The sequence below is a fragment of the Mustelus asterias genome, chromosome 11, assembly GCF_964213995.1.
Source record: "Mustelus asterias chromosome 11, sMusAst1.hap1.1, whole genome shotgun sequence".
NCBI classification, from domain to species: Eukaryota; Metazoa; Chordata; class Chondrichthyes; order Carcharhiniformes; family Triakidae; genus Mustelus; species Mustelus asterias.
The window spans coordinates 69,998,311-70,025,800 of NC_135811.1; the positions used below are offsets into that span (position 1 = coordinate 69,998,311).

Here is a 27,490-nt window from a genome sequence, read left to right on the forward strand (position 1 = left end):
TATCCAACTTCTCCTCATAGCCAATACCCTCCAGACCAGGCAACATCCTAGCAAACCTCTTCTGTACCCTCTCCAAAGCATCCACATCCTTCTGGTAGCGTGGCGACCAGAATTGTACACAATATTCTAAATGAGGCCTAACTGAAGTTCTGTCCAGCTGCAGCATGACCCGCCAATTTTTATACTCAATGCCCCGACCGATTAAGGCAAGCATGCTGTATGCCTTCCTGACTACCTTATCCACCTGTGTTGCCACTTTCAGTGATTGGTGGAAATGTACGCCCAGATCTCTCTGCCTGTCAATACTCCTAAGGGTTCTACCATTTACTGTATAATTCCTACATGCATTGGACCTTCCAAAATGCATTATCTCACATTTGTCCGGATTAAATTCCATCTGCCATTTCTCTGCCCAAGTCTCCAACCGGTCTATATCTTGTTATATTCTGACAATCCTCTTCACTATTCGTAACTCCATCAATTTTTGTGTTGTCTGCGAACTTACTAATCAGACCAGCTACATTTTCCTCCAAATCATTTATATATACTACGAACAACAAAGGTCCCAGAACTGAACACCGCTAGTCCAGCCTTCCACTCAGAAAAACAACCTTCTACTGCTACCCTCTGTCTTCTATGGCCAAGCCAGTTCTGTATCCATCTTGCCAGCTCTCCTCTGATCCCATGTGACTTCAGCTTTTGTACCAGTCTACCATGAGGTATCTTGTCAAAGGCTTTACTGAAGTCCATGTATACAACATCCACTGCCTTTTCCTCATCTATCATCTTCATCACTTCCTCGAAAAACTCAATCAAGTTAGTGAGGCACAACCTCCCCATCACAAAATCATGCTATCACTAATGAGTCCATTTGTTTCCAAACGTGAGTAAATCCTGTCCCCAAGAATCTTTTCCAATAATTTCCCAACCACTGATGTAAGGCTCACCGGCCTATAATTTCCTGGATTATCCCTGCTGCCCTTCTTAAACAATGGAACAACATTGGCTATTCTCCAGTCCTCTGGAACTTCACCTGTAGCCAATGAGGATACAAAGATTTCTGTCAAGGCCCCAGCAATTTCTGCCCTTGCCTCCCTCAGTATTCAGGGTAGATCCCATCAGGCCCTGGCGACTTGTCTACTTTAATGCTTTTTAAGATGTCCAACAGCTCCTCCTTTTTGATATCGACATGACCCAGAATATCTACACACCCTATCGTAGGTTCCTCATCCATCAAAGAACAAAGAACAAAGAACAGTACAGCACAGGAAACAGGCCCTTCGGCTCTCCAAGCCTGTGCCGCTCCTTGGTCCAACTAGACCAATCGTTTGTATCCCTCCATTCCCAGGCTGCTCATGTGACTATCCAGGTAAGTCTTAAACGATGTCAGCGTGCCTGCCTCCACCACCCTACTTGGCAGCGCATTCCAGGCCCCCACCACCCTCTGTGTAAAAAACGTCCCTCTGAAATCTGAAAAAACGTCCCTCTGATTTCTGTCCCTCTCTTTGGTGAATACTGAGGCAAAGTATTCATTTAGTATCTCACCCATTTCCTCTGGTTCCATGCATAAATTCCCTCCACTATTCTCAAGTGGACCAATCCTTTCCCTGGCTACCCTCTTGCCAATGGTTTCCACTGCTGATTGCATATTGACATTAGCACAGATGAAATAGGTGCAGGAGCAGATTAGATATCTCGTCTCAACTCCACATTCCTGCCTGTTCCCCAAATCCCTCAGTTCCATGAAGAGCAAAGATCTGTCTATCCCAGCCGTAAATGTTTTCAACAAAGGAGCACCCACACCCTCTGGGGCGGAGAATTCCAAAGATTCACAACCTCAAGTGAAGTAATTTCTCCTCATCTCAGTCCTGAACGATCAGCCCTTATCCTTGCACTCTACTCGGCGAGGGTTACAACTCTCTATCCACCCTATCTAGGCCCCTTCAGAATCTTGTAAGTTTCAATGAGATCACCTCTCATTCTTCTAAACTCCAGAAAATATAAACCCAATTTACTCTGCCTCTCATCCCAGGAATCAATCCAATGTACCTTCAAAGCATGGCCTCTAACTAAGTTTGTCCTTCTTTAAACATGGAGGCAGAAGCTGCCCACAGTACTCCAGGCTATAATTATGTACAGTTGTCTATGTGGGCAGAAACTGAGCATTGTCTTGAAGTCTATAAATAGAGACAAGACTGTAGCTGTTGGACTGGGAGGTTTAGGCTTGTAATGTGTGACTCTAACTATGTGTGGCATAACTATAGTGTTCATGGTGGGAGATATAGGAAGGATATCAGAAGTAGATTCTTTACGCAGAGAGTGGTTGGGGTGTGGAATGGACTGCCTGCAGTGATAGTGGAGTCAGACACTTTAGGAACATTTAAGCGGTTATTGGATAGGCACATGGAGCACACCAGGATGATAGGGAGTGGGATAGCTTGGTCTTGGTTTCAGATAAAGCTCGGCACAACATCGTGGGCCGAAGGGCCTGTTCTGTGCTGTACTGTTCTATGTTCTATTAATAAATGATCTGAGAAAACTGTGTAAAGATCGGCTCCAGTTCTGTCTGCTTTCTAGAATAGAACATGAGAGCAGAGAATGCATGCTGAAAGATAAAGATTAGAAATGGAAACAGAGATCAGAGAAAAAACTGCAATCCTAGCAGGACATGGAAAATGACAGAATGTAATTAAAACTGTCAGGGTATAATTACTTTTACTGTGTTCACCCCAGTCCAACGCCGGCATCTCCACATCAGGGTATAATTACCCACTGAGATTCCCAGATTCATCAGTTTGATAGGCATGGAAAATTCAGCCCTTTATTAGAGCACTTAGATAAACATTTCTAAAAAGATGGTCTGTTAAATGTCTATCAGACACGATCAGGTTTTGGAAAACAGATAGTCATCTTGTGGACTTTAACACAACTTTAGCAATGTTTAAGTTACTAGATTGTGTTAAGGCGTCACAAAGGAACAGGTTCCTGGCTCTAACTGTTTAAAGTTTATTTATTAGTCACAAGTAAGGCTTATGTTAACACTGCAATGAAGTTACTGTGAAATTCCCCTAGTCGCCACACTCTGGCGCCTGTTCGAGTCAATGCATCTAACCAGCATGTCTTTCATAGAACAGCCAGGGAGCTGGGTTCGATTCACGGCTTGGGTCACTGTCTGTGTGGAGTTTGCACGTTCTCCCCGTGTCTACGTGGGTTTCCTCTGGATGCTCTGGTTTCCTCCCACAATCTGAAAGATGTGCTGGTTAGGGTGCATTGACTCGCACAGGCGTGGCGACTAGAGGAATTTCACAGTAACTTCATTGCAGTGTTAATGTAAGCCTTACTTGTGACACTAACAAAAAATAATAAAGCTCAGCCTTGGAGATTAGTGAGAAGTGTGAAATCTGTAATATGTATTCCCGGGCACCCCAATGTCCAGATCTGACGCAGGGTCAGCCAGACTGGAAACGTTGGCTCTATTCTCTCCCCACAGATGCTGTCAGACCCACTGAGATTTTCCAGCATTTTTTGTTTCAGATCCCAGCATTTGCAGTACTTTGCTTTTACCCCAATGTCCTATAGGACACCTTCAATTGACTCGGGATTTTAACAAATTGGTTGCCATGATTTAATGGTATAAAGACAAAAAATATTTTCATCTCACATTGTGTAGACCTGGTGACCAAATTTAGTTCTTCTACAATAAAACTTAGAAAGGATAAAAGGGAGACCAAAATATCATAGTGAAATGGATCGGGACTGTACTTAGGATACCAACAAAGTTTCTGACTAATAATGAGGGGAATGCGACATGCACAGAGATATGTGTGAAAACATGAATGGACTCTGTGAAAGGATTAATGCAATGATGGATGAAATGCGACACAAAATCTGAGCAGAACCACTGAACTGCGATTTGAATATTGCCCTGGCTGATGCTGAGAGTTCACTCGAGACAATTGAAGAATATAGTAATATAGTTCCTATCAATTAGTCTAAACTGTCTTTTGTTCTGTGCGGTAGTCCTGCTCTGGATGACGCTTCAATTAGTTCCACTTTTTCTGCACATTTGAATGTTTTAGCTGCAGGGACACAGGCTGAGGTCTCTGGGGAAGATTCCGAGAGCACTCACACATCGCATAGGACCATCCGGGACAGAATTTAATCCCGGAGATTTGGTGTATTATCAAAGAGAGGATCATCGTGGGTGGAACGGTCCTGGCAAACCATGATGGTAAAACAGTAATTATCAAACCATGCAATCAAACTGGTAAAGTTCATTTCTCAAGATGAATTATAGAATCTAATGAGACATTGGATCTCAGATGACCAGGTGTTTAGTGATGAAGATCCTGAGGAGCAGGATCCAGTAGATCAAGAAATTGATAATGTGAGTGACCCCTAGATCCTATGTAAATGCCCAGATTGGGTACTCATAGAATCAAAGAAACCCTACAGTACAGAAAGAGGCCATTCGGCCCATCGAGTCTGCACCGACCACAATCCCACCCAGGCCCTACCCCCATATCCCTACATATTTTACCTGCTAATCCCTCTAACCTACGCATCCCAGGACACTAAGGGGCAATTTTTAGCATGGCCAATCAACCTCACCCGCACATCTTTGGTCTGTGGGAGGAAACCGGAGCACCCGGAGGAAACCCACGCAGACACGAGGAGAATGTGCAAACTCCACACAGACAGTGACCCCAAGCTGGGAATCGAACCCAGGTCCCTGGAGCTGTGAAGCAGCAGTGCTAACCACTGTGCTACCGTGCCACTCAGGTGATATCCATTCCAGAATAATCCAGTGAATGTTGGAAGTGGCAATGGCCGGAGCAAAAGCGACTGACAAGTGTAAACATTGGTGAATATTCAGGATGATAACCAAGAAGCAATGTCCATGGAGGCCATTAATGGATTGGAAGAGCGCAGGGTGAGAAATCTCAACGCAAGTATTGATTGCCGGTCTGGAAATGTATCTTGTGTCAAAAAACGATCGTACACCAGAGAAAGACCCTTCAATAATGCAAGTGGGAGACCTCAGATTAGTAGTCCTGGCAGATGTAAAAGCAGACCAGAGCTTCAACAGATGAAACGAAGACTGCAGGAAAGTTTCAGAACAGAATTAAAAGCAGAAGTCCTCATGATTGTGTGAGGTTTCCATGGAGATAAGGGGATCCATGCGGATCCCTAAGGGATCTCTATGGGGATCCATAAGGTTTCCATGGGGATATCCTTGAGAAAGGATATACTGGCACTGGAGGGGGTGCAGAGGAGATTCACTAGGTTGATTCCGGAGTTGAGAGGGTTGGCTTATGAGGAGAGACTGAGTAGACTGGGGCTATACTCATTGGAATTCAGAAGAATGAGGGGAGATCTTATAGAAACATGTAAGATTATGAAGGGAATAGATAAGATAGAAGCAGGGAAGTTGTTTCCACTGGCGGGTGAAACTAGAACTAGGGGGCATAGCCTGAAAATAAGGGGAAGCAGATTTAGGACTGAGTTGAGGAGGAACTTCTTCACACAAAGGGTTGTGAATCTGTGGAATTCCCTGCCCAGTGAAGCAGTTGAGGCTACCTCATTGAATGTTTTTAAGGCAAGGATAGATACATTTTTGAACAGTAAAGGAATTAAGGGTTATGGTGAGCGGGTGGGTAAGTGGAGCTAAGTCCACAAAAAGATCAGCCATGGTCTTACTGAATGGCGGAGGAGGCTCGAGAGACCAGATGGCCTACTCCTGTTCCTAGTTCTTATGTTCTTTATGTTCTTATAACTTGGCGATAAAATGAGAAAGAGAGGCAAGGGAAAAGGGATTAGATAGTTGGAGAGAGTTTGGAATTCATTCTGAGATACCACATAAGGGGCAGCCAATTTTGTCACACCGGAGGGTTTGGACTGAAAAAATTCCTTACAGATGCGACTTATAAAATTAAAGTGAAGCAGAACGCTGTAACACCCAGGGACTCAAGGGTTCTTGTACACGAAACTCAAAGCTGGCACACAGATGCAGCAGGTAATCAGGAAGGTTAATGGAATGTTGGTCTTTAGTTCAAGGGGGTTGGAGTATAAGAGTCGGGAAGTCTTGCTGCAACTGCACAAGGTACTGGAGAGACCACATCTGGAGCACCTGAGAGACCGAATCGCCTACTCTTGTTCCTATTTCTTGTGGTCACATTGCTCGAGACTGTGAGGTGGGAGTGGGTGATACAGATATTAGAGTGAACTCTCCCATTCTCGGGAATCTTCTGGGCTCTGTTGTCCACAGATTCACTGGAGTGCACATTGCTCGACGTGAAAGCTGCATTTCTGAAACCACTCAAAGAGGCTGCAAACTGCAGAGAGGAAATGCCAATGAAGCAGACTGTACCTCAGAGCTGAATGACAGCTCCACCATGCAGTCACTTTCCAGGAAATCTGTTCATAGAATCATAGAAACCCTACAGTGCGGAAAGAGGCCATTCGGCCCATCGAATCTGCACTGACCACAATCCCACCCAGGCCCTACCCCCATATCGCTACATATTTTACCCGCTAATCCCTCTAACCTACACATCTCAGGACACTAAGGGGCAATTTTTAGCATGGCCAATCAACCTAACCTGCACATCTTTGGACTGTGGGAGGAAACCGGAGCACCCGGAGGAAACCCACGCAGGCGCAACATCGAGGGCCGAAGGGCCTGTACTGCGCTGTAATGTTCTATGTTCTATGACACGGGGAGAATGTGCAAACTCCACACAGACAGTGACCCAAGCCGGGAATCGAACCCAGGTCCCTGGAGCTGTGAAGCAGCAGTGCTAACCACTGTGCTACCGTGCCGCCCTGTTTTGCTGAAAATTAATAGTCTTCAGCCAAAAGCAATGTTTCATTCATAAAGGGGCACGCTCAGACATCTTCACAATGCATGGCCATGGTTTCTTATGGATTGCTATTTCAGAATGAGAAGTGTGTTATTAATAAGACTGGAGTAGAATTTAAATTGGAAGTCAGGCTTATGAGGATTTTAAATATATATATACCCGGAGTATTGTGTGCAGTTTTGGTCTCCTAGTCTAAGGAAGGACATTTTTTCTATTGAGGGAGTCCAGCGAAGGTTCACCAGGCTGATTGCTGGAATGCCAGGACTGACATATGAAGGGAGACTGGATCGACTGGGCTTGTACTCACTGGAATTTAGAAGAATGAAAGGGAATCTCATAGAAACATATAAAATCCTGATGGGACTGGACAGGATAGATGAGGGAAGAATGTTCGCGATGTTGGGGAAGTGCAGAACTAGGGATCACAGTCTAAGAACAAGGGGTAAGCCATTCAGGACTGAGATGAGGAAGAACTTCTTCACTCAGAGAGTTGTAAACCTGTGGAATTCTCTGCCACAGAAAGCTGTTGAGGGGCCAGTTCATTAGATATGTTCAAGAGGGAGCTGGACGTGGCTCTTGTGGCTAAAGGGATCAAAGGGTATGGCGAGAAAGGGAGTGGGATACTGAAAGTGCATGATCAGCCATGACCATATTGAATGGTGGAGCAGGCGCGAAGGGCTGAATGGCCTACTCGCACACCTATTTTCTATGTTTCTATGATATCTTCTGCAGACTCATGTGTCCTCTTCACACTTTTCTTTCCTGCCATCAGAAAATTCATCCAAGTCATTGATTTAAATTATAAAGAGGTGAAGCCCCAGCACTGATCCCTGTGGCACTCCACTAGTTCCAGCTTGCCAACCCAAAATTTACTCTTTTCTGTCTACTCTGTATCCTGTTAGCTAACCAGTCCTCTATCCATGTTAATATGTTATCCCTATACCATGAGCTTTTATTTTGTGTTGTAACCTTTGATGTAGCTTTTGATGTGTCAAATGTGTTTTGGAAATTTAAGTACAGCGCATCCACAGGTTCCCCTTTATTCATGTTGCTTGTTATTTGCTCAGAAAAGTCTAATAAATTAGTCACACGATTTCCTTTTCACAAACCACATTGACTCTGAATGGTTGCATTGAAATTTTCCAAGTGCACCAATATAACCTCCCTATATTCCAGTCTGTTCCTTATGACAGATGTGAAGCTAATCGGTCTGTAGTTTCCCACTTTCTGTCTCCCTCTTTTCTTGAATAGAGGAGTCACATTCGCTATTTTCCAATCTGATGGGACCTTTCCAGAATCTCTGGAATTTTGGAAAATTAAGTCATGCCAAAGCTCTATACAATCGTGCCAAGCCTTCCTGATTTAATCCTTGTAGACCAAGTGGTCATGTGATGATGCGGCTACTGAAAGGGTCATGTGATGGGGGTGCAGGCATTCACCGCGTGGTGCGGGCAGAGTACAAGCATGGAGTCACGGCGCAGTCAGTAAAGTGTTTGTTACAAATACTTGGTGGTCAGTGTTTGGCATTCCTGCACTTCTACAAAAGGCCAATATGCCATTTGCTTTCCTGACTGCTTGCTATATTTGCATGCAAACTTTTTGAGTTCTTTGTATCAGTACACTGATGACTCTCTGAACATTGACATTTAAAAGTTTAATGTCTTTAGCAAGTATTTTGTTTTTCTATTCCTTCTCCAAAGTGTATAACCTCACACTTCCCAACATTATATTCCAATCTATTACCTTGTTGTCAACTCACATAAGTTTTCTATATTTCTTTACAACCTTTGTGTCTTTCCCACAGCTTTCATTCCCATCTAGTTTTCTATTGTCAGAAAACTTAAATACATTACTCACTATCTCTTCATTTACATCATTAATATAGATTGAAAATAGTTGCAATCCCAGCGCTGATTCTTATTGCTTTCCACTAGTCACAGCCTGCTAATTTGAAAATGTCCCATTTATCTTGAACCTCTGTTTCCTGTCCATTAATCAAACCTCCAGTCATATTACACCCAACTCCATGAATCCTTACCTTGTGTACTAAATTGCACGGCACCTTATCACATGCTTTTCAGAAATCTAAGAATCCTACATTTATTGGTTCCTCCTTTACCTACTCCACCAGTTCATAGAATCATAGAAACCCTACAGTGCAGAAAGAGGCCATCTGGCCCATCGAGTCTGCACCGACCACAATCCCACCCAGGCCCTACCCCATATCCCTATACATTTACCCGCTAATCCCTCTAACCTACGCATCTCAAGACACTAAGGGGCAATTTTAGCATGGCCAATCAACCTAACCCGCACATCTTTGGACTGTGGGAGGAAACCGGAGCACCCGGAGGAAACCCACGCAGACATGATGAGAATGTGCAAACTCCACACAGACAGTGACCCAAGCCGGGAATTGAACCCAGGTCCCTGGAGCTGTGAAGCAGCAGTGCTAACCATTGTGCTACCGTGCCGCCCAGTTATAGCTTCAAAAAACTGTATATATAAATTGTATATATAAATAAATAACTAAACAAATAAGTAAATAACTGTATATATAAATAAAAATAAATTTGTCAAGCACAATTTCTCTTTTGTGAAACCAAGATGAATTTATCGGATCATACTATGATTTTTTTAAAAGTGAATTGTTAAGCCTCCCTTAATAATTAGATTCCAGTATCTTCCTGATAATTGATGTCAGGCTAACTGGCCAGTAACTGTCTCTTTCTTTCTCCCTTCTTTCCTGAATAGAGGTGTTAAATTTGCTAATGTCCCATATACTAACACTATTCTAGAATCTAAGGAATTTTGGAGTATCAACCCATTACATCCACTACTTGTGCAACTCTCGAACCCTGTGATGTATTGATCACGATCGATGGTCTCTGTTGATATGGTCTCACCTGTATTGTTGCCGTGGATCCAGCTTTCCTGTGTTTGTCTCCCAGAGTTTTGATGCTAAAACCCGGACAATGTTTATGAAGAGGAAGAAATTCAGCTGAAAAAGAAAGAATAAAATGAGCCATTCCACATCGGAGTTTCATTGCTTGCCCTGGTTGGAGACAAGTCCTGAAACCTTTCTCTTATTAATGGGGTGATTCAGTTTCTTCACAAAATGTGGGTGTCTGTTGTAGTGGATCCCTGTTCCACCGGGAATCAGGGACCTGTCTGTCCCTATCCCATGAGGTTCAAAACCTATGGAACACAGGAACTGGAGTAGGCCATTCAGTCTCTTGAGTCTGCTCCACTATTCATTGAGATCATGTACCTGAAACCATTTCCCCCACACTGCCCCCGTGTCCCTTGGTGATGAAATCTATCGATTTCTGTCAACTCAATGATTGAGCTTCCACAGGCCTCTGGGGGTCGAGAAATCCAAAGAATCACAACCTCTTCACAACAAGTAGTCCCGCCAACTTTAATGTCATCAGAAAATTTGGAAATAGCACACTTCATCGCCACATCCAAATCATTGATACAGATTGGGAATAGCTGCGACCCAAACACTGAACTTTTTGGTACTCCACTAGTCACAGCCTAAGAATTACTGATTTATTCCCAATCTCTGTTTTCTGTCGGTGAACCAATTCTCAGTCCATACTAGTATATTCGCCCAATCCCCATGTGCTCTAATTTTGTTTACTAACCTCTTCTGTGAGACCTTATAGAAAATCTTCTAAAAATCCATAAGATGCCATTTCCACCAGTTCCCCCTTGTTCATTCTGCTGGTTTCATCCCCAAAAACACTCCAACAGGCATGGGGGTGGCACAGTGGCACAGTGGTTAGCACTGCTGCCTCATAGTGCCAGGGAACCGGGTTCAATTCCAGCCTCAGGTCACTGTCTGTGTGGAGTTAGCACTTTCTCCCCATGTTTGGGTGGGTTTCCTCCGGGTGCTCCAGTTTCCTCCTACAGTCCAAAGATGTGTGGGTTAGGTTGATTGGCTGTGCTAAATTGCCCCTTAGTGTCAGGAGGATTAGCAGGGCAAATATGTGGGGTTATGGGGATAGGACCTGGATGGGATTGTTGTCAGTGCCAGCTCGATGGGGCGAATGGCCTCCTTATGCATTGTAGAGATTCTATGATCACCCTTTCATCAATTCATGTTGAGTCTGCCCAATCAGATCATTGTTTTCAAAGTGTTCAGTTATTACATCCTTTGCTTTAAATTTTTATTAATTCATTCGTGGGACATGGGCGTCGCTGGCCAGGTCAGCATTTATTGCCCATCCCTAGATGCCCTTAGAGGGCAGTTGAGAGTCAACCACATTTCTGTGACTCTGGAGTCACATGTAGGCCAGACCAGGTAAGGACAGCAGATTTCTTTTCTGAAAGGACATTAGTGAACCAAATGGGTTTTCCCAACAATCGACAATGGTTTCATGGTCATCAGTAGATTCCTAATTCCAGATTTCTTTTTATATTGAATTCAAATTCCACCAGCTGCTGTGGCAGGATTCGAACCCAGGTCCCCAGAACATTAGCTGAGTTTCTGGATTTTCTAGTCTAGTGATAATACCACTAGGCCATCACCTCCCCAATCAAATATCATTTTCCCCACTACTGATGTCAGGTGAACAGATTTGTGGATTTCTGTTTCCTCTCCCTCCTTTCTGGAATGGTGAAGTGACGTTTGCTACCTTCCAATCTGAAGGTGCTGTTCCAGTAAATCTGAGAAGTTTCTTCAAATCTTCCTCCATGAAGACAGACAAAATATCTTACTTTCTCTGCCATTTCGTTATTCCCCATTATAAATGTTCCTGACTCCGTCTGTAATGGACCCACATTTGTCTTTGCTAACCTTTCCCTTTTTACATAACTATAGAAGCTTTTCCTGTCTGTTTTTATGTTTCTCGCCAAATTTCCTCTCATATTCTATTTTCTCTGGGTCAGTTTCTTGGTTCTCCTTTGCTGAATTCTAAAAAGCTCCCAATCCTCGGGCTTACTACTTTTTTTGGCAATTTTATTAGCCTCGTCCTTTAATCTAATACAACCTTTAACTTCCTTTGTTAACCCGGGTTCGAATCCTGCCACGGCACGTGGTGGAATTTGAATTCAATAAATAATTTGTGGTATTAAGAATCTACCAATGACCATGACATTGTTGGGACAATTGTTGGGAAAACCCATCCAGCTCACTCTGTTCTCTGTTGAGTTTTTGAGCCTTAAAGGAATGTGTATTTTGTTGTAAACCATGTGCTATTTAATTAACTTCTCACCATTGCCTGTTTAGCATCTTACCTTTCAACATATTTTTCCAATCCACCACAGTCAACTTGTCCCTGTTTAAATTTTTCTGGATTGAGCGACATTGTTTTAAACTTGATGGAAAATTCTAATATATGATGGTCACTCTTCCCCAAACATTATTTTACAAGATTATTGACTGGTACTCTCTCATTGCACAATGCTAGGTCTAAACTAGTCTGTTGGTTCCTCAATCCAGGGAATAATCTCGTGCACATTCCAGGGATTCATCCTCCACTCCATTAGCACTCTTTAGATTTGCCCAGTTCATCTGTAGATTGAAGTCACCAGGCTTACTGTAATATCCTTTTTATACCATGCCCGATATCCTCACTGATGTTTGGTGGCCTGTAAAAACACCTATGACTGTTTGCCATTCTAGATTTTCTGATCAAAGAAATGTACTAACCTTTACTAATGTACTGATCTCATCCTCTAATTAACAGCGCTGTCTCACCTCATTTTCTTTTCTGCCCATCCTTCCTAAATGTTGAATACCCGTGAATATACTCTTCATCTCCCTGTGGCCATGCCTCTGCAATGACAAACTCACCATACCCATTCTTTGTGCCATCAATTCACCGATGTTGATGTGAATGTTGTATTCATTAAGATGGTGTCTTGAATTCTATCTTTTTAGCGTGATTTTGTATTCTGACTCTATTTGATGCTGGAGTCTGCTCCTGCTCCATTTTCATTTACCAGTTTACTACTTCCTATGACAGCTTTATTTCTCTGCTATCTGAATATCCTTTCAATTTACGATCACCCCGACAAGCGTGTTTAAACACTCCCCAACAGCATGAGCGAATCTTTCCACAGGATATTAACCCTGGTCCTGTTGAGGTGTAATCTGTTCTTTGTACAGGTCCCACTAGCCCCAGAATCAGCCCCAATGCCCCAGAAAAACCCTCCCTCCTGCACTATCTCTTCCACCACTTATTCATTTGATCAATCCTCCTATTTCTATACTCATTACCACATTGGCACTGGGAATAATCCTGACATTACAACCTTAGAGATCCAACTTTACAATCTCTTTTCTATCCCACCAGGAATCTGCATTTTTAGATCCCTATCCCATCGGAATCGGTCCCTGTGGATCCCTATCCCATCAAGAATTGGTCCCTGTCGATCCCTATCCCATTGGGAACGGTCCCTGTGGATCCCTATCCCATCGGGAATCAGTCCGTCGATCCCTATCCCATCGGGAATTGGTCCCTGTCGATCCCTATCCCATTGGGAATCGGTCCCTGTGGATTCCTATTCCATCGGGAATTGGTCTCTGTGGATACCTATCGGTCCCTGTGGATCTCTCTCCCATTGGGAATTGGTCCCTGTGGATCCCTCTCCCATTGGGAATCAGCACTGTTGGGGTTGAGGGAATGTAGATGGTAAAACGGAAAAGCAGGAGCAGCTTTCGAAAGAGGAGAAAGTTTGTGTGCTTTGCTGCTGTGTTTGAGGTGAGCAGTGATTGGTTTTGTGTGTTTGTGTCAGTGAGGAGTTGTCAGCTACTGCCTCCATTCCTGAACCCGAATCCCATTGCAGGGCAGGCCCTCACTTACCACAATGGCAGTGAGAATGGGAACCTGGTATATCCACTTCAAATTTCCAGCACTTAGATCCCAACAGCTGCAAGAGAGAAACAACAGAGAGGTTCCTGATTTAGACACGGAGTAAACTCTCAAACCAGACTGAACTCCCGGAACTAGAACTGCCCGGGACTCTCACCTATCGACAATCTGACCAATCAGGTTCAGCAACCAGAACAAAAGGGAAATGTATCTTTGGTCAGGTTACCTGATCTGGGATAGAATTCTCATCTAACTCCATCATCATGGATTGTGTTTCCAGACATCTGACACATCTGCACTGACAGAAAACATTTGGAGTTTGCCTGTCATTTAGTGGTGGGGTCCTGAACCTCCTGTCACCCCCTTGTTTCAGAGTCCAAACTGACCAGAAAATGAGTCAGTGCTGCGTCTGATTGCCCTCCTCTCCCAATAGCCAGCTGGGTGCGCAGGGCAGGAAAGAAAGACTTACACTTGTGTCGCGTCCTTCACAGGCAAAGCACTTTACAGCCAATGCAGTGGATTAGAATCACTGTCAATGTATGAAGTGTCTATATATACCCCGTTTGTGAACCCAACTCTCCACTCACCTGAGGAAGGAGCAGCGCTCTGAAAGTTCGTGCTACCAAATAAACCTGTTGGACTTTAACCTGGTGTTGTGAGACTTCTTACTGTGCCCACACCAGTCCAACGCCAGCATCTCCACGTCGTGTATGAAATGTGGCGCTGGAGATCCCACAAGCAGGAATGTGATGGCGTTCAGATAACCTGATTCAGTCACAAAACTCTGGGGAGAAACATTCTTCAGGACACGAAGGAGAACTGTCTCAGAAAAGACTGCTGCCCTCGGCTTTGTTCCACACCCAATCCCCAGCACGGGCACACGTGGGGTGTTTGAAATGGTAAGAAGGCCATTCCTCAACATGATTTCCTATCTGTTAATGAGAACAGAACTAATAAAAGGGGGAGACAGAAGTGGTGATCCTGACAGGAGATTTTTTACAATATCATCAGGAGGCATCTTCAACAGATCCAGAATTCCTCAGAAGCTGTCTTAAGGGAAAGCAAAACGTCACTGTCAGTAAGATACCGAGCAAACTGTATTCCGGATTGAATGGACCACGAAGGTGGAATGAATAACAATGAAACGCTGGGATTAAATGCAGATAGACAAACTCAGTGGATTAACTGGGTATTTGTGTGTTCTTGTGACAGTGATCATATCTCTGGTTCTGATATATTTTTGGGGTAATTAAATCTGGACAGAGACTAGAGGCATATTGCAGCCTTTTGCCTTCAGATGTTCCTCTTTATTCACCTCAAAGAAAAGACTGGCACTTTGAACGAGCCTTTCAAAACCTCAGCATGTTCCAAAGTGAGGTGCAACCAATGAAATACTTCTGAAGTACTTTGTACAACATTGTTGTTGGAATGTAGGAAACACAGTAGCCAATTTGCACATAGCAAGTTTCCACAAATAGCGATGTGATAACTGACCGGATAAATTAGATTGAGATTGACTAAGGGATAAATAATGGCAAAGACATCGGGGAGAAATCCCTTGGTCATCTTTGACTAGTGCGATAGAAAGTTTTATCTTCTTCTGACATATAACAATTAGCAAAAGAAGTAAAAGTGATGCATGGAAAAATATTTTCACCCAGAGGGGTTATTTGTTTTGTAGAACAAACTTCCTGAGAGGAAGGTTCGATCGCAGTATTCAAAAGGGAATTGGATTGCTATCTGAAAAGAAAGAATGTGCAAGGTTACCGGGATAAGGCAGGGGAGTGGAACTGGGTAGAATGCACTTTTGAGAGTTAGTGCCGACCCAATGGGCAGAATGGCCTCCTTCTGCACTGCAAAGGTTTTGCGATAACATCACATCCAGCAGTGCAGCACTCCCTCAGTACTGCCCTGAAGATTACATGCTCTGGTCTCGAGATGCCCCACCCCATCCAACTTTTTGGACCAGAGTTGGCCAACCAGCTTTCAAAGATTTTACATTGCTACGATGTTCAAGCAGTCCCAGGTGCTCAGCAAGCCTACACAACATCTCTGCTGTTGGAATCAAGAGAGTACGTACTGTGTATCAGCTAGTGATGCTCTGGCACTTCCCCACACAGCCACTACCACAGCTGGAACACCTGGAGAAAGTTCAGAAATAGCTGTCAGAGATCTCAAATCCAGCAGTCAGTACAGACAGCAGCTAACAGCAACAAAAATGTATTTATATAGCACCTTTAACGTAGTGAAACATGACAAACAGCATTAATAAACATAACCTGGCGCATAAGGAAGCCATGGTGTGGAGATGCCGGCGTTGGACTGGGGTGAACACAGTAAGAGTTTTAACAACACTCTTACTGTGGGAACATTCCCACTCCATCTGACGAAGGAGCAGCGCTCCGAAAGCTTATGGTATTTGCTACCAAATAAACCTGTTGGACTTTAACCTGGTGTTGTTAAAACTCTTACTGCATAAGGAAACAACAGTGTTGGTATGTTTTAACAAATGATTTAAAGGAGATCAGGGAGGTTTAAGGAATATTGGCGAGACCAACTGTGCATTCAATACTCAAACTGAATACTTAAGGGAAGTTCATAGAAACCCTACAGTGCAGAAGGAGGCCATTCGGCCCAACGAGTCTGCACTGACCACAATCCCACCCAGGCCCTACCCCCACATATTTTACCCGCTAATCCCTCTAACCTACGCATCTCAGAACTCTGAGGGGCAATTTTTAACCTGGCCAATCGACCTAACCCGCACATCTTTGGACTGTGGGAGGAAACCGGAGCACCCGGAGGAAACCCACGCAGACACGAGGAGAATGTGCAAACTCCACACAGACAGTGACCCGAGCCGGGAATCGAACCCGGGACCCTGGAGCTGTGAAGCAGCAGTGCTAACCACTGTGCTAAGTTGATATAAGTTCATCATTACCTCTTGAATTTTATACAGTACCTCTTGTGACCACGTCCTTGCATGCTTGTCCCCCAATCCCTCTGCTCTCCTACAACCCTCAGTCTACTCTCATTCACAGTCTGACTATTACTGCAGCTTCTTAACCAACATGTAACATTCTATGTTAAACCCCATGTTATCCCATTCCTGACCTTATTAACATCCCTTTACAATCTTCTTTGATCTGCTGAAACATTACCTATGCTCTCAAAGCATCATCTGGTATTTCCAACACAGTTCCTCCTAGCCCATTATCCAAATCATTAACATACACAGTGAATGGAAGTGGTTCCAGAACTGAACCCTGTGAGAGGGACATCATCGCTTACTTCCATTCACACTTAATAACTATCCTCCCCCTCTACTGAATAGTTCCCAGAGCTCTCCAACCGTGTGCTTTTCCTTGCTCCACGTCTGTGTCCATTGTGGTACAATTGATAAAGATGGATTGCTGTAAAGTATTTATCATCAATTTTATTGTGCTACATAACTAGTGGGGGGAGGCCGACAGATTTTAGTCTTCTTTTAGTTAACTATCCCTGGGATAGAACATGGGAAGGACCTGGGCTGGAGCTGCAGAAATTGAACTTATTTATCGAATTAAATATTTTAAATCTTATCCAACATTAATGTCAGTGAGGTCTCTGTAATCCAACTATCCCTTCTCTGTACATCGCGATATCTAGTGTAATCTGCAATACTGAATCTAACAGGTTTATCACCCAATCAAATTCCTCCTGAAGAACTGCAGCTATGTTATTTAGTTCCTACATCTCCTGCCCCCATTCTCTGACTCACTGCCGTCCCTCCACTCTGCATGGTGGTAATCGTGGTCTGTGACCATCCTTGGGTAAGGGCACTCTCTCCAAATTTTCCCTCCCTGCCCTCAATGATGCCCACCGCTGGTGAGACTGGAAAATCCGAGCCAGTGGTTGACTTTCCCTCCAGCGGATGGTTTTCCTTCCTCTTATTGGGAAAATTTCTGCTTTTTAAAAAATTCATTCCTGGGACATGGGCGTCGCTGGCTGGTCAGCATTTATTGCCCATCCCTAATTGCCCTTGGAGGGCAGTTGAAAATCAACCACATTTTTGTGGCTCTGGAGTCACATATAGGCCAGGTCAGGTAAGGACGGCAGATTTCCTTCCCAAAAAGACATCAGTGAATCAGATGGGTTTTTCCGACAATCGGCAACGGTTTCATGGTCATCAGTAGGTTCTTAATTCCAGATATTTTTTATTGAATTGAAAATTCACCATCTGCCATGGTGGGATTCGAACCCGGGTCCCCAGAACATTGGCTGAGTTTCTGGATTAATAATCTAGCGATAATACCACTAGGCCATCGCCTCCCCTAAGGGAGTGGGAGCAGCTAGGGGGTAAATTACAAAACAGAATCACAAAGATAATATTCTCTGGAATCGTGAGCAAATTGGAGTACGATAAGTAAGATCAGAGAGTTGAATGCGTGGCTGAAAGATTGGCGTGGGAGAAATGGTTTCAGTTCATTGGGTACAGGTCCCAGCACAGGGAACAAGGGAGCTTTACAATTGGGACGGTTTTCACTTAAACTTCACTGGGCCCTTTGTCCTGGGCTGTGGGGGAGGGTTAACAATGAGCGGATATTTAGAAAGTTAAGGATAAAAGGACAAGACAATAGTGGAGGGTTGCGATGTGAGTAATGATAACCAGAGTGTGACAGGAAAGGACAGAGTGAACAAAGACAAGACAAAAGGCAACAGCAAATAAGATCAGGGGAGAGGAAAATTGAAACAAAGTAAAGGTTTTTTAAAAATCTGAATGCATGAAGCACTCATGACAAAATGGATGAATTGCTAGCACAAAGAGAAATAAATAGGAAGCTGGGACATGAATATTGCAGATATTTAATAACTCAGAACAACAGGAAGAAACAACGGTGGTGGGGTAGTTCTGTTTGTGACAACACTGTGCCTTTAAGAAATATATTTGAGTATTTGTATGATTCATGTTTCTGTGCAGGATTTATTTTAACAGCCTGATCTAACACCAGTGCTTCTTGGTCTGCAATCAGCAGCCTGTGTTGTCACTAGTAGGTCCGAATTGCTCCAATGTTTGTTTTAAATGTTTTAATGCTGTTCTGTTGTTTTAGTTTTCCCCTTGGGGTTTTGCAGAGCAGGACTTGACTAACAGTAAAAATCATGTGACTGGGTGGAGCTAGGCTTACACAGAGAAATTAAGCTCTGCTTGTTGCTTAGGATCTTAATAGAGTGATTGCTTTCTCTGTCTCTCTTTTTCTCTCTGAGCTTTGAGACTGGGATCTGGGTCACTTTGAGATTTTGCTGTTTTGGGGGGTGGATCTTTCCCTGGACGCTGCTGTATGAGAGTCAGAAGACAGGTGTCTTTCTATATCTGTCCAGGGGGATTAAACAGCTGGAAACATAACATCCATGTGAGCATATCTGCACCCTTTCCAATGCATCCACATCCTTCCTATAATGCAGTGACCAGAACTGTATGCAATACTCCAAGTGTGGCCCGCACCAGAGTTTTGTATAGCTGCAACATGACCTCCTGGCTCCGAAACTCAAACCCTCTACCAATAAAAGCTAACACACCGTACGCCTTCTTAACAACCCTATCAACCTGGGTGCCAACTTTCAGGGATCTATGCACATGGACACCGTGATCTCTCTGTTCATCCACATTACAAAGTATCTTACCATTAGCCCAGTACTCTGTAATCCTGTTACTCCTTCCAAAGTAAGTCACCTCACACTTTTCCACATTGAACTCCATTTGCCACCTCTCAGCCCAGCTCTGCAGCTTATCTATGTCCCTCTGTAACCTGCCACTTCCCTCCGCACTGTCTACAACTCCACCGACTTTAGTGTCATCCGCAAATTTACTAACTCATCCTTCTATGCCCTCATCCAGGTCATTTATAAAAAAGACAAACAGCAGGGGCCCCAAAACAGATCCTTGCGATACACCACTAGTAACTGAACTCCAGGATGAACATTTCCCATCAACCATCACCCTCTGTCTTCTTACAGCGAGCCAATTCATGATCCAAACCGCAAAAATCACACCTGCAATAGTTTACCGTGGGGAACCTTATCAAACGCTTTGCTGAAATCCATATACACACCAACTGCTTTACCCTCATCCACCTCTTTGTTCACCTTCTCAAAGAACTCAATAAGGTTTGTGAGGCACGACCTACCCTTCACAAAACCGTGCTGACTATCCCTAATCAAATTATTCCTTTCTAGATGATTATAAATCCTATCTCTTATAATCCTTTCCAAAACTTTGCCCACAACAGAAGTAAGGCTCACTGGTCTATAATTACCAGGGTTGTCTCTACTTCCCTTCTTGAACAGGGTATCCTCCAGTCTTCTGGCACTATTCCTGTAGACAATGACGACATAAAGATCAAAGCCAAAGGCTCTGCAATCTTCTCCCTAGCCCCCCAGAGAATCCTGGGATAAATCCCATCCGGCCCAGGGGACTTATCTATTTTCACACTTTCCAGAATTGCTAACACCTCCTCCTTATGAACCTTAATCCTGTCTCGTCCAATAGCCTGTATCTCAGTATTCTCCTTGACAACATTGTCTTTTTCCTGCGTGAATACTGATGAAAAATATTCATTTAGCGCCTCTCCTATCTCTTCAGGCTCCACGCACAACTTCCCACTACTGTCCTTGACTGGCCCTAATCTTACCCTAGTCATTCTTTTATTCCTGACATACCTATAGAAAGCTTTAGGGTTTTCCTTGATCCTACCTGCCAAAGACTTCTCATGTCCCCTCCTGGCTCTTCTTAGCACTCTCTTTAGGTCCTTCCTGGCTAACTTGTAACTCTCAAGCATCCTAACTGAGCCTTCATGTCTCATCTTTACATTATGAATAAAGTTTGTTATGTTTTAATAAAGGCTTCCTAGCATGTCAATCAAATGATATCTGGAGTAAAACTTCTTACGTTCACCCTACTGCCAAAATCAAAAAAAGGCTAGGGTCCAGGTTAGCTTCATAATACACCTTGGAGTTTCTGATCTGGTCCCTAACAGTCAATAAAGGATGAAGTCAGCACAGTAGTTGAGAAATGGTTCACAGGATCAAGTTGTAGAATTTGGATTGAGATAAGAAATAGCAAATGAAATAAGTCACTGGTGGAAGTAATTTATAGGGCCTTTAACAGTAGCTACATTATAGGACACAGCAGAGATCAAGAAACCATGGGGGCTTGCAAGAAAGGTACTGTAATAATCGCAGGAGATTTTAATCTTCATACAGATTAGAGAAATCAAATTGCTAAAGGTAGCCTTAAGGATGAGTTCATTGAGTGTATTTGGGACAGTTCTGTAAACAATTATGTTCTGGAATTAACCAAGTAATAGGCTACTTTAGACATGGCAATGTGTAATGATACAGGATTAATTAAAGGTCTCATGGTAAAGGATCCTCGAGGCAAGAGTGATCATAATATGAAATAATTTCACATTTCATTTGAGAGTAAGGAACTTGATCTGAAATTAGAGTCCTAAAATAAAATTAATTCAATTTCAAGGACACGACGACAGAGCTGTCTACAGTAGACTGGGAAAAATGTTAAAAGTGGCAGATACTTAGAAAATATTTCATTACTCTCAAAAGATAGAATCCAGTGAAAAAGAAAGTCTCAATGACACGGATACACCATCGGTGGGTAACTAAGGAAATTAAGAATGGTATCAACGCAAAGGAAAATGCATATAACACTGCCAAGACTAGTGGGAGACCAGATGTTTGGTAACATTTCAGAAATTAGCACTAGAAAAAAATGGAGAAATTAGAACAGGAGACTGAGCGAGCAAATATGTAAAAAGGAAGAAAATAACTAATGTAAACATTGCTTCATTAGAGGATGAAACTGGGGAATTAATAATGAGAAATGGGGAAATGATAAAGACTTTGAACAAGTATTTTGCATCTGTCTTCAGGGTAGAAGACACAAAAGTATTCCAAGAATAGTGGAAAACCAAGGGGCAAAAGGGAAGGGCTAAAAACCATCACAACTACGAGAGAAAAATTCTGAGGTAGACTAATGGGACTAAAAGCTGAAAAGTCCCTTAACTTGATGGCCTGCATCCTAGGGTCTTAACAGTGGCTGCAGAGTTAGTAGAGGCATTGGTTGTGATCATCCAATATTCCCTATATTCAGAAAAATTCCCAGCAGATTGGAAAATCACAAATGTAGCACCTCTATTTATGAAAAGGAGGGAGACAGAAAGCAGGAAACTACCAGCCAGCTAGTTTAACATCTGCCATTAACGCTGGAAACCATTATTAAAGAAGCAGTAGCAGGATATTTATAAAACCATAATACAATCAGGCAGAGTCAACATGGTTTTGTGAAAGGGGAAATTGTGTTTGACAATTTCTTTTGAGGATGTAATGAACAAGCAGGATGGATAAAGGGGAACCGGAGTTCAAAAAGGCATTTGATAAGGTGCCACATAAAAGTTTGCTACACAAGAGCAGCTCAATGGTGTTGGGGGTGATATATTAGCATGGATAAATTAACAGGAAACCGGATAAATGGGACATTTTCAGGTTGACAAACTGTAACTATTGGAGTGCCACAGGGATCAGTGCTGGGGTCTCAACTAAAAACAATTTATATTCATGACTTGGATGAAGAGATCAAATATATTGTGGCCAATTTTGCTGATGACACGAAGATAGGAAAGCAGTCTGCAATGAGGACACAAACTGGTTAAGCATGTTGACAAAAAAATTGGCAGATGGAGTAGAATGTGGGAAAATGTGAACACTTCCACTTTCATGGGAAGAATAGAAAAGGGGAACATTATTTAAATGGAGAGAGACAGCAGAATGCTGGAGTATAGAGGGACCTGGTGACCTCGCACATATTAATTAATATCTAAATACCAAAGATATCAAGGGATATGGGGACATTGGTGATAGATGATCAGACATGATCTAATTGAATAGTGGAGCAGGCTCGAGGGGCTGAATAGCCTACTCCTGCTCCTATGAAACACAAAAATACATGTTTCTATAAAACACATGTAGGTGCGGCGAGTGGTGAATGGATTGTCCAACTTTATTGCTACAGCTGTACAGGGCATTGCTGAGACCACACTTGGGAATACTGTGCAGTGTTGGACTCCTTGTTTAAGGAGGAATTTATATGCATTGCAGGCAGTTCAGAGGTTGCTCATTAGGCGGATTCACAGCATGACTGGGTTGTCTTATAAGCAGACATTGAGCAAGTTGGGTTTATACTTACTTGGTCTTCAGAAGAATGAAAGGTGATCACTTTAAAGCACATAAGATTCTGTTTGATGAAGTAGATGCTGAGAGGATGTTTCCCCTCATGGGGTAATCTGGAACTAAGGGAGTAGAGTGTGAAAATACCAGTTTTCCCATTTAAGATGACGATGAGGAGGAATTTCCTCTCTTGGAAGGTTGTTAATATTTGGAATTCTCTATCCCAGAGAGCTGGGGAAGATGGATCAGTAAATATATTTAACCATAGCACTATAGAATCCCTACATTGCAAAAGGAGGCCATTCAGCCCATCATGTTTGCACCGACTCTCCAAAAGAGCATCTCACCCAGATCATTCCCTCTGCCCTATCTCTGCAGCCTTGCACATTTACCATAGCTAATCCACCTAACCTACACACCTTTGGTTGAGTTAGAAGTTGTGTCTGCAAGTCAGTCAGGGGTTATTGGGGCAGGGAGGAAAGTAACATTAAGGCCACGATTAGATCAGCCCTGATGTTGTTGAATGGTGTAGCAGGCTCGAGGGGCTGAAGGGCCTAACTCCTGCTCCTTACACCTTTGAACGGCCCAATCAAGGAATCCAATGAATTAGGGTTGAGCCAATGGGTGGTGTTCAGATTGTGCGACTGTTTGTTGCATTATTCAGCTGAGGGGTGAGGACACCAATCCGAGAGACACACCAATCCGAAACACACACATGCCAATCAGAGCAAGACACACAACCAGGCAACAAGTACATAGGAGAGGATAGACATCATTCTTACCCCAGCCAATCAGAGTTAATGCCCAGAGATATTTCTTGTCTGATAGGAAAGCCATGAAGATCAGGCTGTGCAGGTAAAGGCCCTCCACCAGGATCCAGTAGTGATTAGTAGCGAGAAAGTACAGGAATATCGTCACTGCCACTTTACAACCAGCCTGTAAATGTACAGTTCAGTTAGCACACTGGAGGGGTAATGGGTACAATAGAGAGAGAGAGAGAGAGAGAAAGTGAGAAAGAGAGTGAGTGAGACATTGGCTGAGAAATTCAGCTACTCTGTGCACACTTTTCAGCCACTAACTGGCCAACCAAGCTCTCAGTCTGGCAGGCAGGAAGTGTGTGCACATTCTCAGGAAAAATGGTATCATCTAAATCCCCGCAACAGCCCCTCCACTCTGACCCAACCTCCCCACTGACCTGACCCCCGACCCCAACCCCGAGCACGCCCCCTGCACTGAGTTGGTACGAGCATCAACCACTAAACCAGTCAAATCCCACCCACTTACCCCCTCCCTGGCCTGTCAGGTTCACTGGGTCCTTTAAGTTGTCCTGCTTTGCAGGGATAATGAGGGACGGGTGGTCCAGCCAGTGACACCTACATGCAATCAATAATAAAGAATATGTCGAACTCCTGGTTTACTTCATAAATGTTGAGAAATCTTTAAATAGAATAGAAAGGGTGTGTGGCCTCTCTGAGCTCACGGAGCTGGATCCTGCGGAGACTCTTCGGCTGCAGGCTCCACTCAGTGGAGATTTGAATAATGTTATTCAGGGGAGCTCAGTGCATTTTAAACTTCTGTAATCCCAGCAGGCCGGGACTTTCTGCTGCTGGGTGGAAGTCATGGTCCATCCATTTATTATCACTCTTAGGTGTGAATTCTTGACATTTATTGGGCGGCACGGTTGCACAGGGGTTAGCACTGTTGCCTCACCACGCCAGGGGCCCAGGTTCAATTCCGGCCTCGGTCATTGTCTGTGTGGAGTTTGTACGTTCGCCCCGTGTCTGTATGGGTTTCCTCGGGTGCTCCTACAGGTCTGGCTTGTGTTCAAGTACACCCCATTACCCTCATCTACCATTCCCGCTACCTCACGGACCCTTCTCTACCAGTCAACAAGAGCATGGCTGACCTGATCATGACCTTCATTCCACCTTCTTCCCCACTCCTCATAACCCTCAGTTCCCTTTTAGATCAAAAATATAACTCAGCCTCCAATATATTCAGTGATTGAGCCACCAGTGCTCACTGAGGAAGAGAATTTTACAGATGAACATTGCACTGAGAGAAGACATTTCTCCAGGGCTTGATCTTAAACGGGAGATCCCTGACTTTGACATTGAGCCCCTCGTTCTAGTTTCTCCTCCCTACCCCCTCAAAATCTCATATCCCTCAATAAAATCACCTCTCATACTTCTAAACTCCAATGAATTGTAGTTTTTCCTGTAGAAAAATCCTTCATTCCAGGAATAAGCCCAATGAACCTTCACTGGATTGCTTCCAGTGCAAGTATATCCTTCATTTAGTAAGGAGACCAGAACTGTACACAGTCCTGTCTCACCAATGTCCTGTGTAGTTGGCCATGATGTGGAGATGCCGGCGTTGGACTGCGGTAAGCACAGTAAGTAGTCTCACAACACCTGGTTAAAGTCCAACAGGTTTATTTGGTAGCACAAGCTTTCAGAGCGCTGCCCCTTCATCAGGTGAGTGCAGGATTTGTTTCACAAACAGGGCAAGCTGAATGTTGGCCTTTACCACTAGGGCAAAGTCTTGCTCCAACTACACAGTAAGTAGCCTCACAACACCAGGTTAAAGTCCAACAGGTTTATTTGGTAGCACGAGCTTTCGGAGCGCCGCTCCTTCATCGGGCAAGTGCAGGATTTGGTTCACAAACAAGGCATATATAGACACAAACTCAATTACAAGATAATGGTTGGAATGCGAGTCTTTACAGGTAATCAAGTCTTTACAGGTGCAGACAATGTGAGTGGAGAGAGGGTTAAGCACAGGTTAAAGAGATGTGTATTGTCTCCAGCCAGGACAGTTAGTGAGATTTTGCAAGCCTAGGCAAGTCGTGGGGGTTACAGATAGTGTGACATGAACCCAAGATCCCGGTTGAGGCCGTCCTCATGTGTGCGGAACTTTATCAGTTGCTGCTCAGCGACTCTGCGCTGTCGTGTGTCTTGAAGTCCGCCTTGGAGAACGCTTACCCGAAGATCAGAGGCTGAATGCCCTTGACTGCTGAAGTGTTCCCCGACAGGAAGGGAACACTCCTGGCTGGTGATTGTCGAGCGGTTTCCATTCATAAGAACATAAGAAATAGGAGCAGGAGTAGGCCATCTAGCCCCTCGAGCCTGCCCCGCCATTCAATAAGATCATGGCTGATCTGACGTGGATCAGTACCACTTACCCGCCTGATCCCCATAACCCTTAATTCCCTTACCGATCAGGAATCCATCCATCCGCGCTTTAAACATATTCAGCGAGGTAGCCTCCACCACCTCAGTGGGCAGAGAATTCCAGAGATTCACCACCCTCTGGGAGAAGAAGTTCCTCCTCAACTCTGTCTTAAACCGACCCCCCTTTATTTTGAGGCTGTGTCCTCTAGTTTTAACTTCCTTACTAAGTGGAAAGAATCTCTCCGCCTCCACCCTATCCAGACCCCGCATTATCTTATAAGTCTCCATAAGATCCCCCCTCATCCTTCTAAACTCCAACGAGTACAAACCCAATCTCCTCAGCCTCTCCTCATAATCCAAACCCCTCATCTCCGGTATCAACCTGGTGAACCTTCTCTGCACTCCCTCCAATGCCAATATATCCTTCCTCATATAAGGGGACCAATACTGCACACAGTATTCCAGCTGCGGCCTCACCAATGCCCTGTACAGGTGCATCAAGACATCCCTGCTTTTATATTCTATCCCCTTCGCAATATAGGCCAACATCCCATTTGCCTTCTTGATCACCTGTTGTACCTGCAGACTGGGCTTTTGCGTCTCATGCACAAGGACCCCCAGGTCCCTTTGCACGGTAGCATGTTTTAATTTGTTTCCATTGAGATAGTAATCCCATTTGTTATTATTTCCTCCAAAGTGTATAACCTCGCATTTCTCAACGTTATACTCCATTTGCCATATCCTCGCCCACTCACTCAGCCTGTCCAAATCTCTCTGCAGATCTTCTCCGTCCTCCACACGATTCACTTTTCCACTTATCTTTGTGTCGTCTGCAAACTTCGTTACCCTACACTCCGTCCCCTCCTCCAGATCATCTATATAAATGGTAAATAGTTGCGGCCCGAGTACCGATCCCTGCGGCACGCCACTAGTTACCTTCCTCCAACCGGAAAAACACCCATTTATTCCGACTCTTTGCTTCCTGTCGGATAGCCAGTCCCCAATCCACTTTAACACACTACCCCCAACTCCGTGTGCCCTAATCTTCTTCAGTAGCCTTTTATGGGGCACCTTATCAAACGCCTTTTGGAAATCCAAAAACACCGCATCCACCGGTTCTCCTCCATCAACCGCCCTAGTCACATCTTCATAAAAATCCAACATGTTCGTCAAGCACGACTTTCCCCTCATGAATCCATGCTGCGTCTGATTGATCGAACCATTTCTATCCAGATGCCCTGCTATCTCCTCTTTAATAATGGATTCCAGCATTTTCCCTACTACAGACGTTCAGCTGACCGGCCTATAGTTACCCGCCTTTTGTCTCCTTCCTTTTTTAAACAGCGGCGTAACATTAGCCGTTTTCTAATCAACCGGCACTACCCCAGAATGCAACGAGTTTTGATAAATA

At 43.9% G+C, this 27,490-nt stretch overlaps 1 protein-coding gene across 1 annotated transcript in view; it reads right to left on the bottom strand.

Moving 5' to 3' along the window:
• LOC144500927 (parathyroid hormone/parathyroid hormone-related peptide receptor-like) overlaps positions 1–27,490 on the bottom strand; it is a 58,514-nt gene that overhangs the window by 12,003 nt on the left and 19,021 nt on the right. Inside the window, exons 5-8 of the mRNA XM_078224426.1 lie at positions 23,689–23,842; positions 15,768–15,828; positions 13,679–13,745; positions 9,770–9,864 (exon numbers count right to left, since the gene is read on the bottom strand). Coding sequence (XP_078080552.1) covers positions 9,770–9,864; positions 13,679–13,745; positions 15,768–15,828; positions 23,689–23,842 — 377 coding nt within the window. The remainder of the gene's footprint in view (positions 1–9,769; positions 9,865–13,678; positions 13,746–15,767; positions 15,829–23,688; positions 23,843–27,490) is intronic.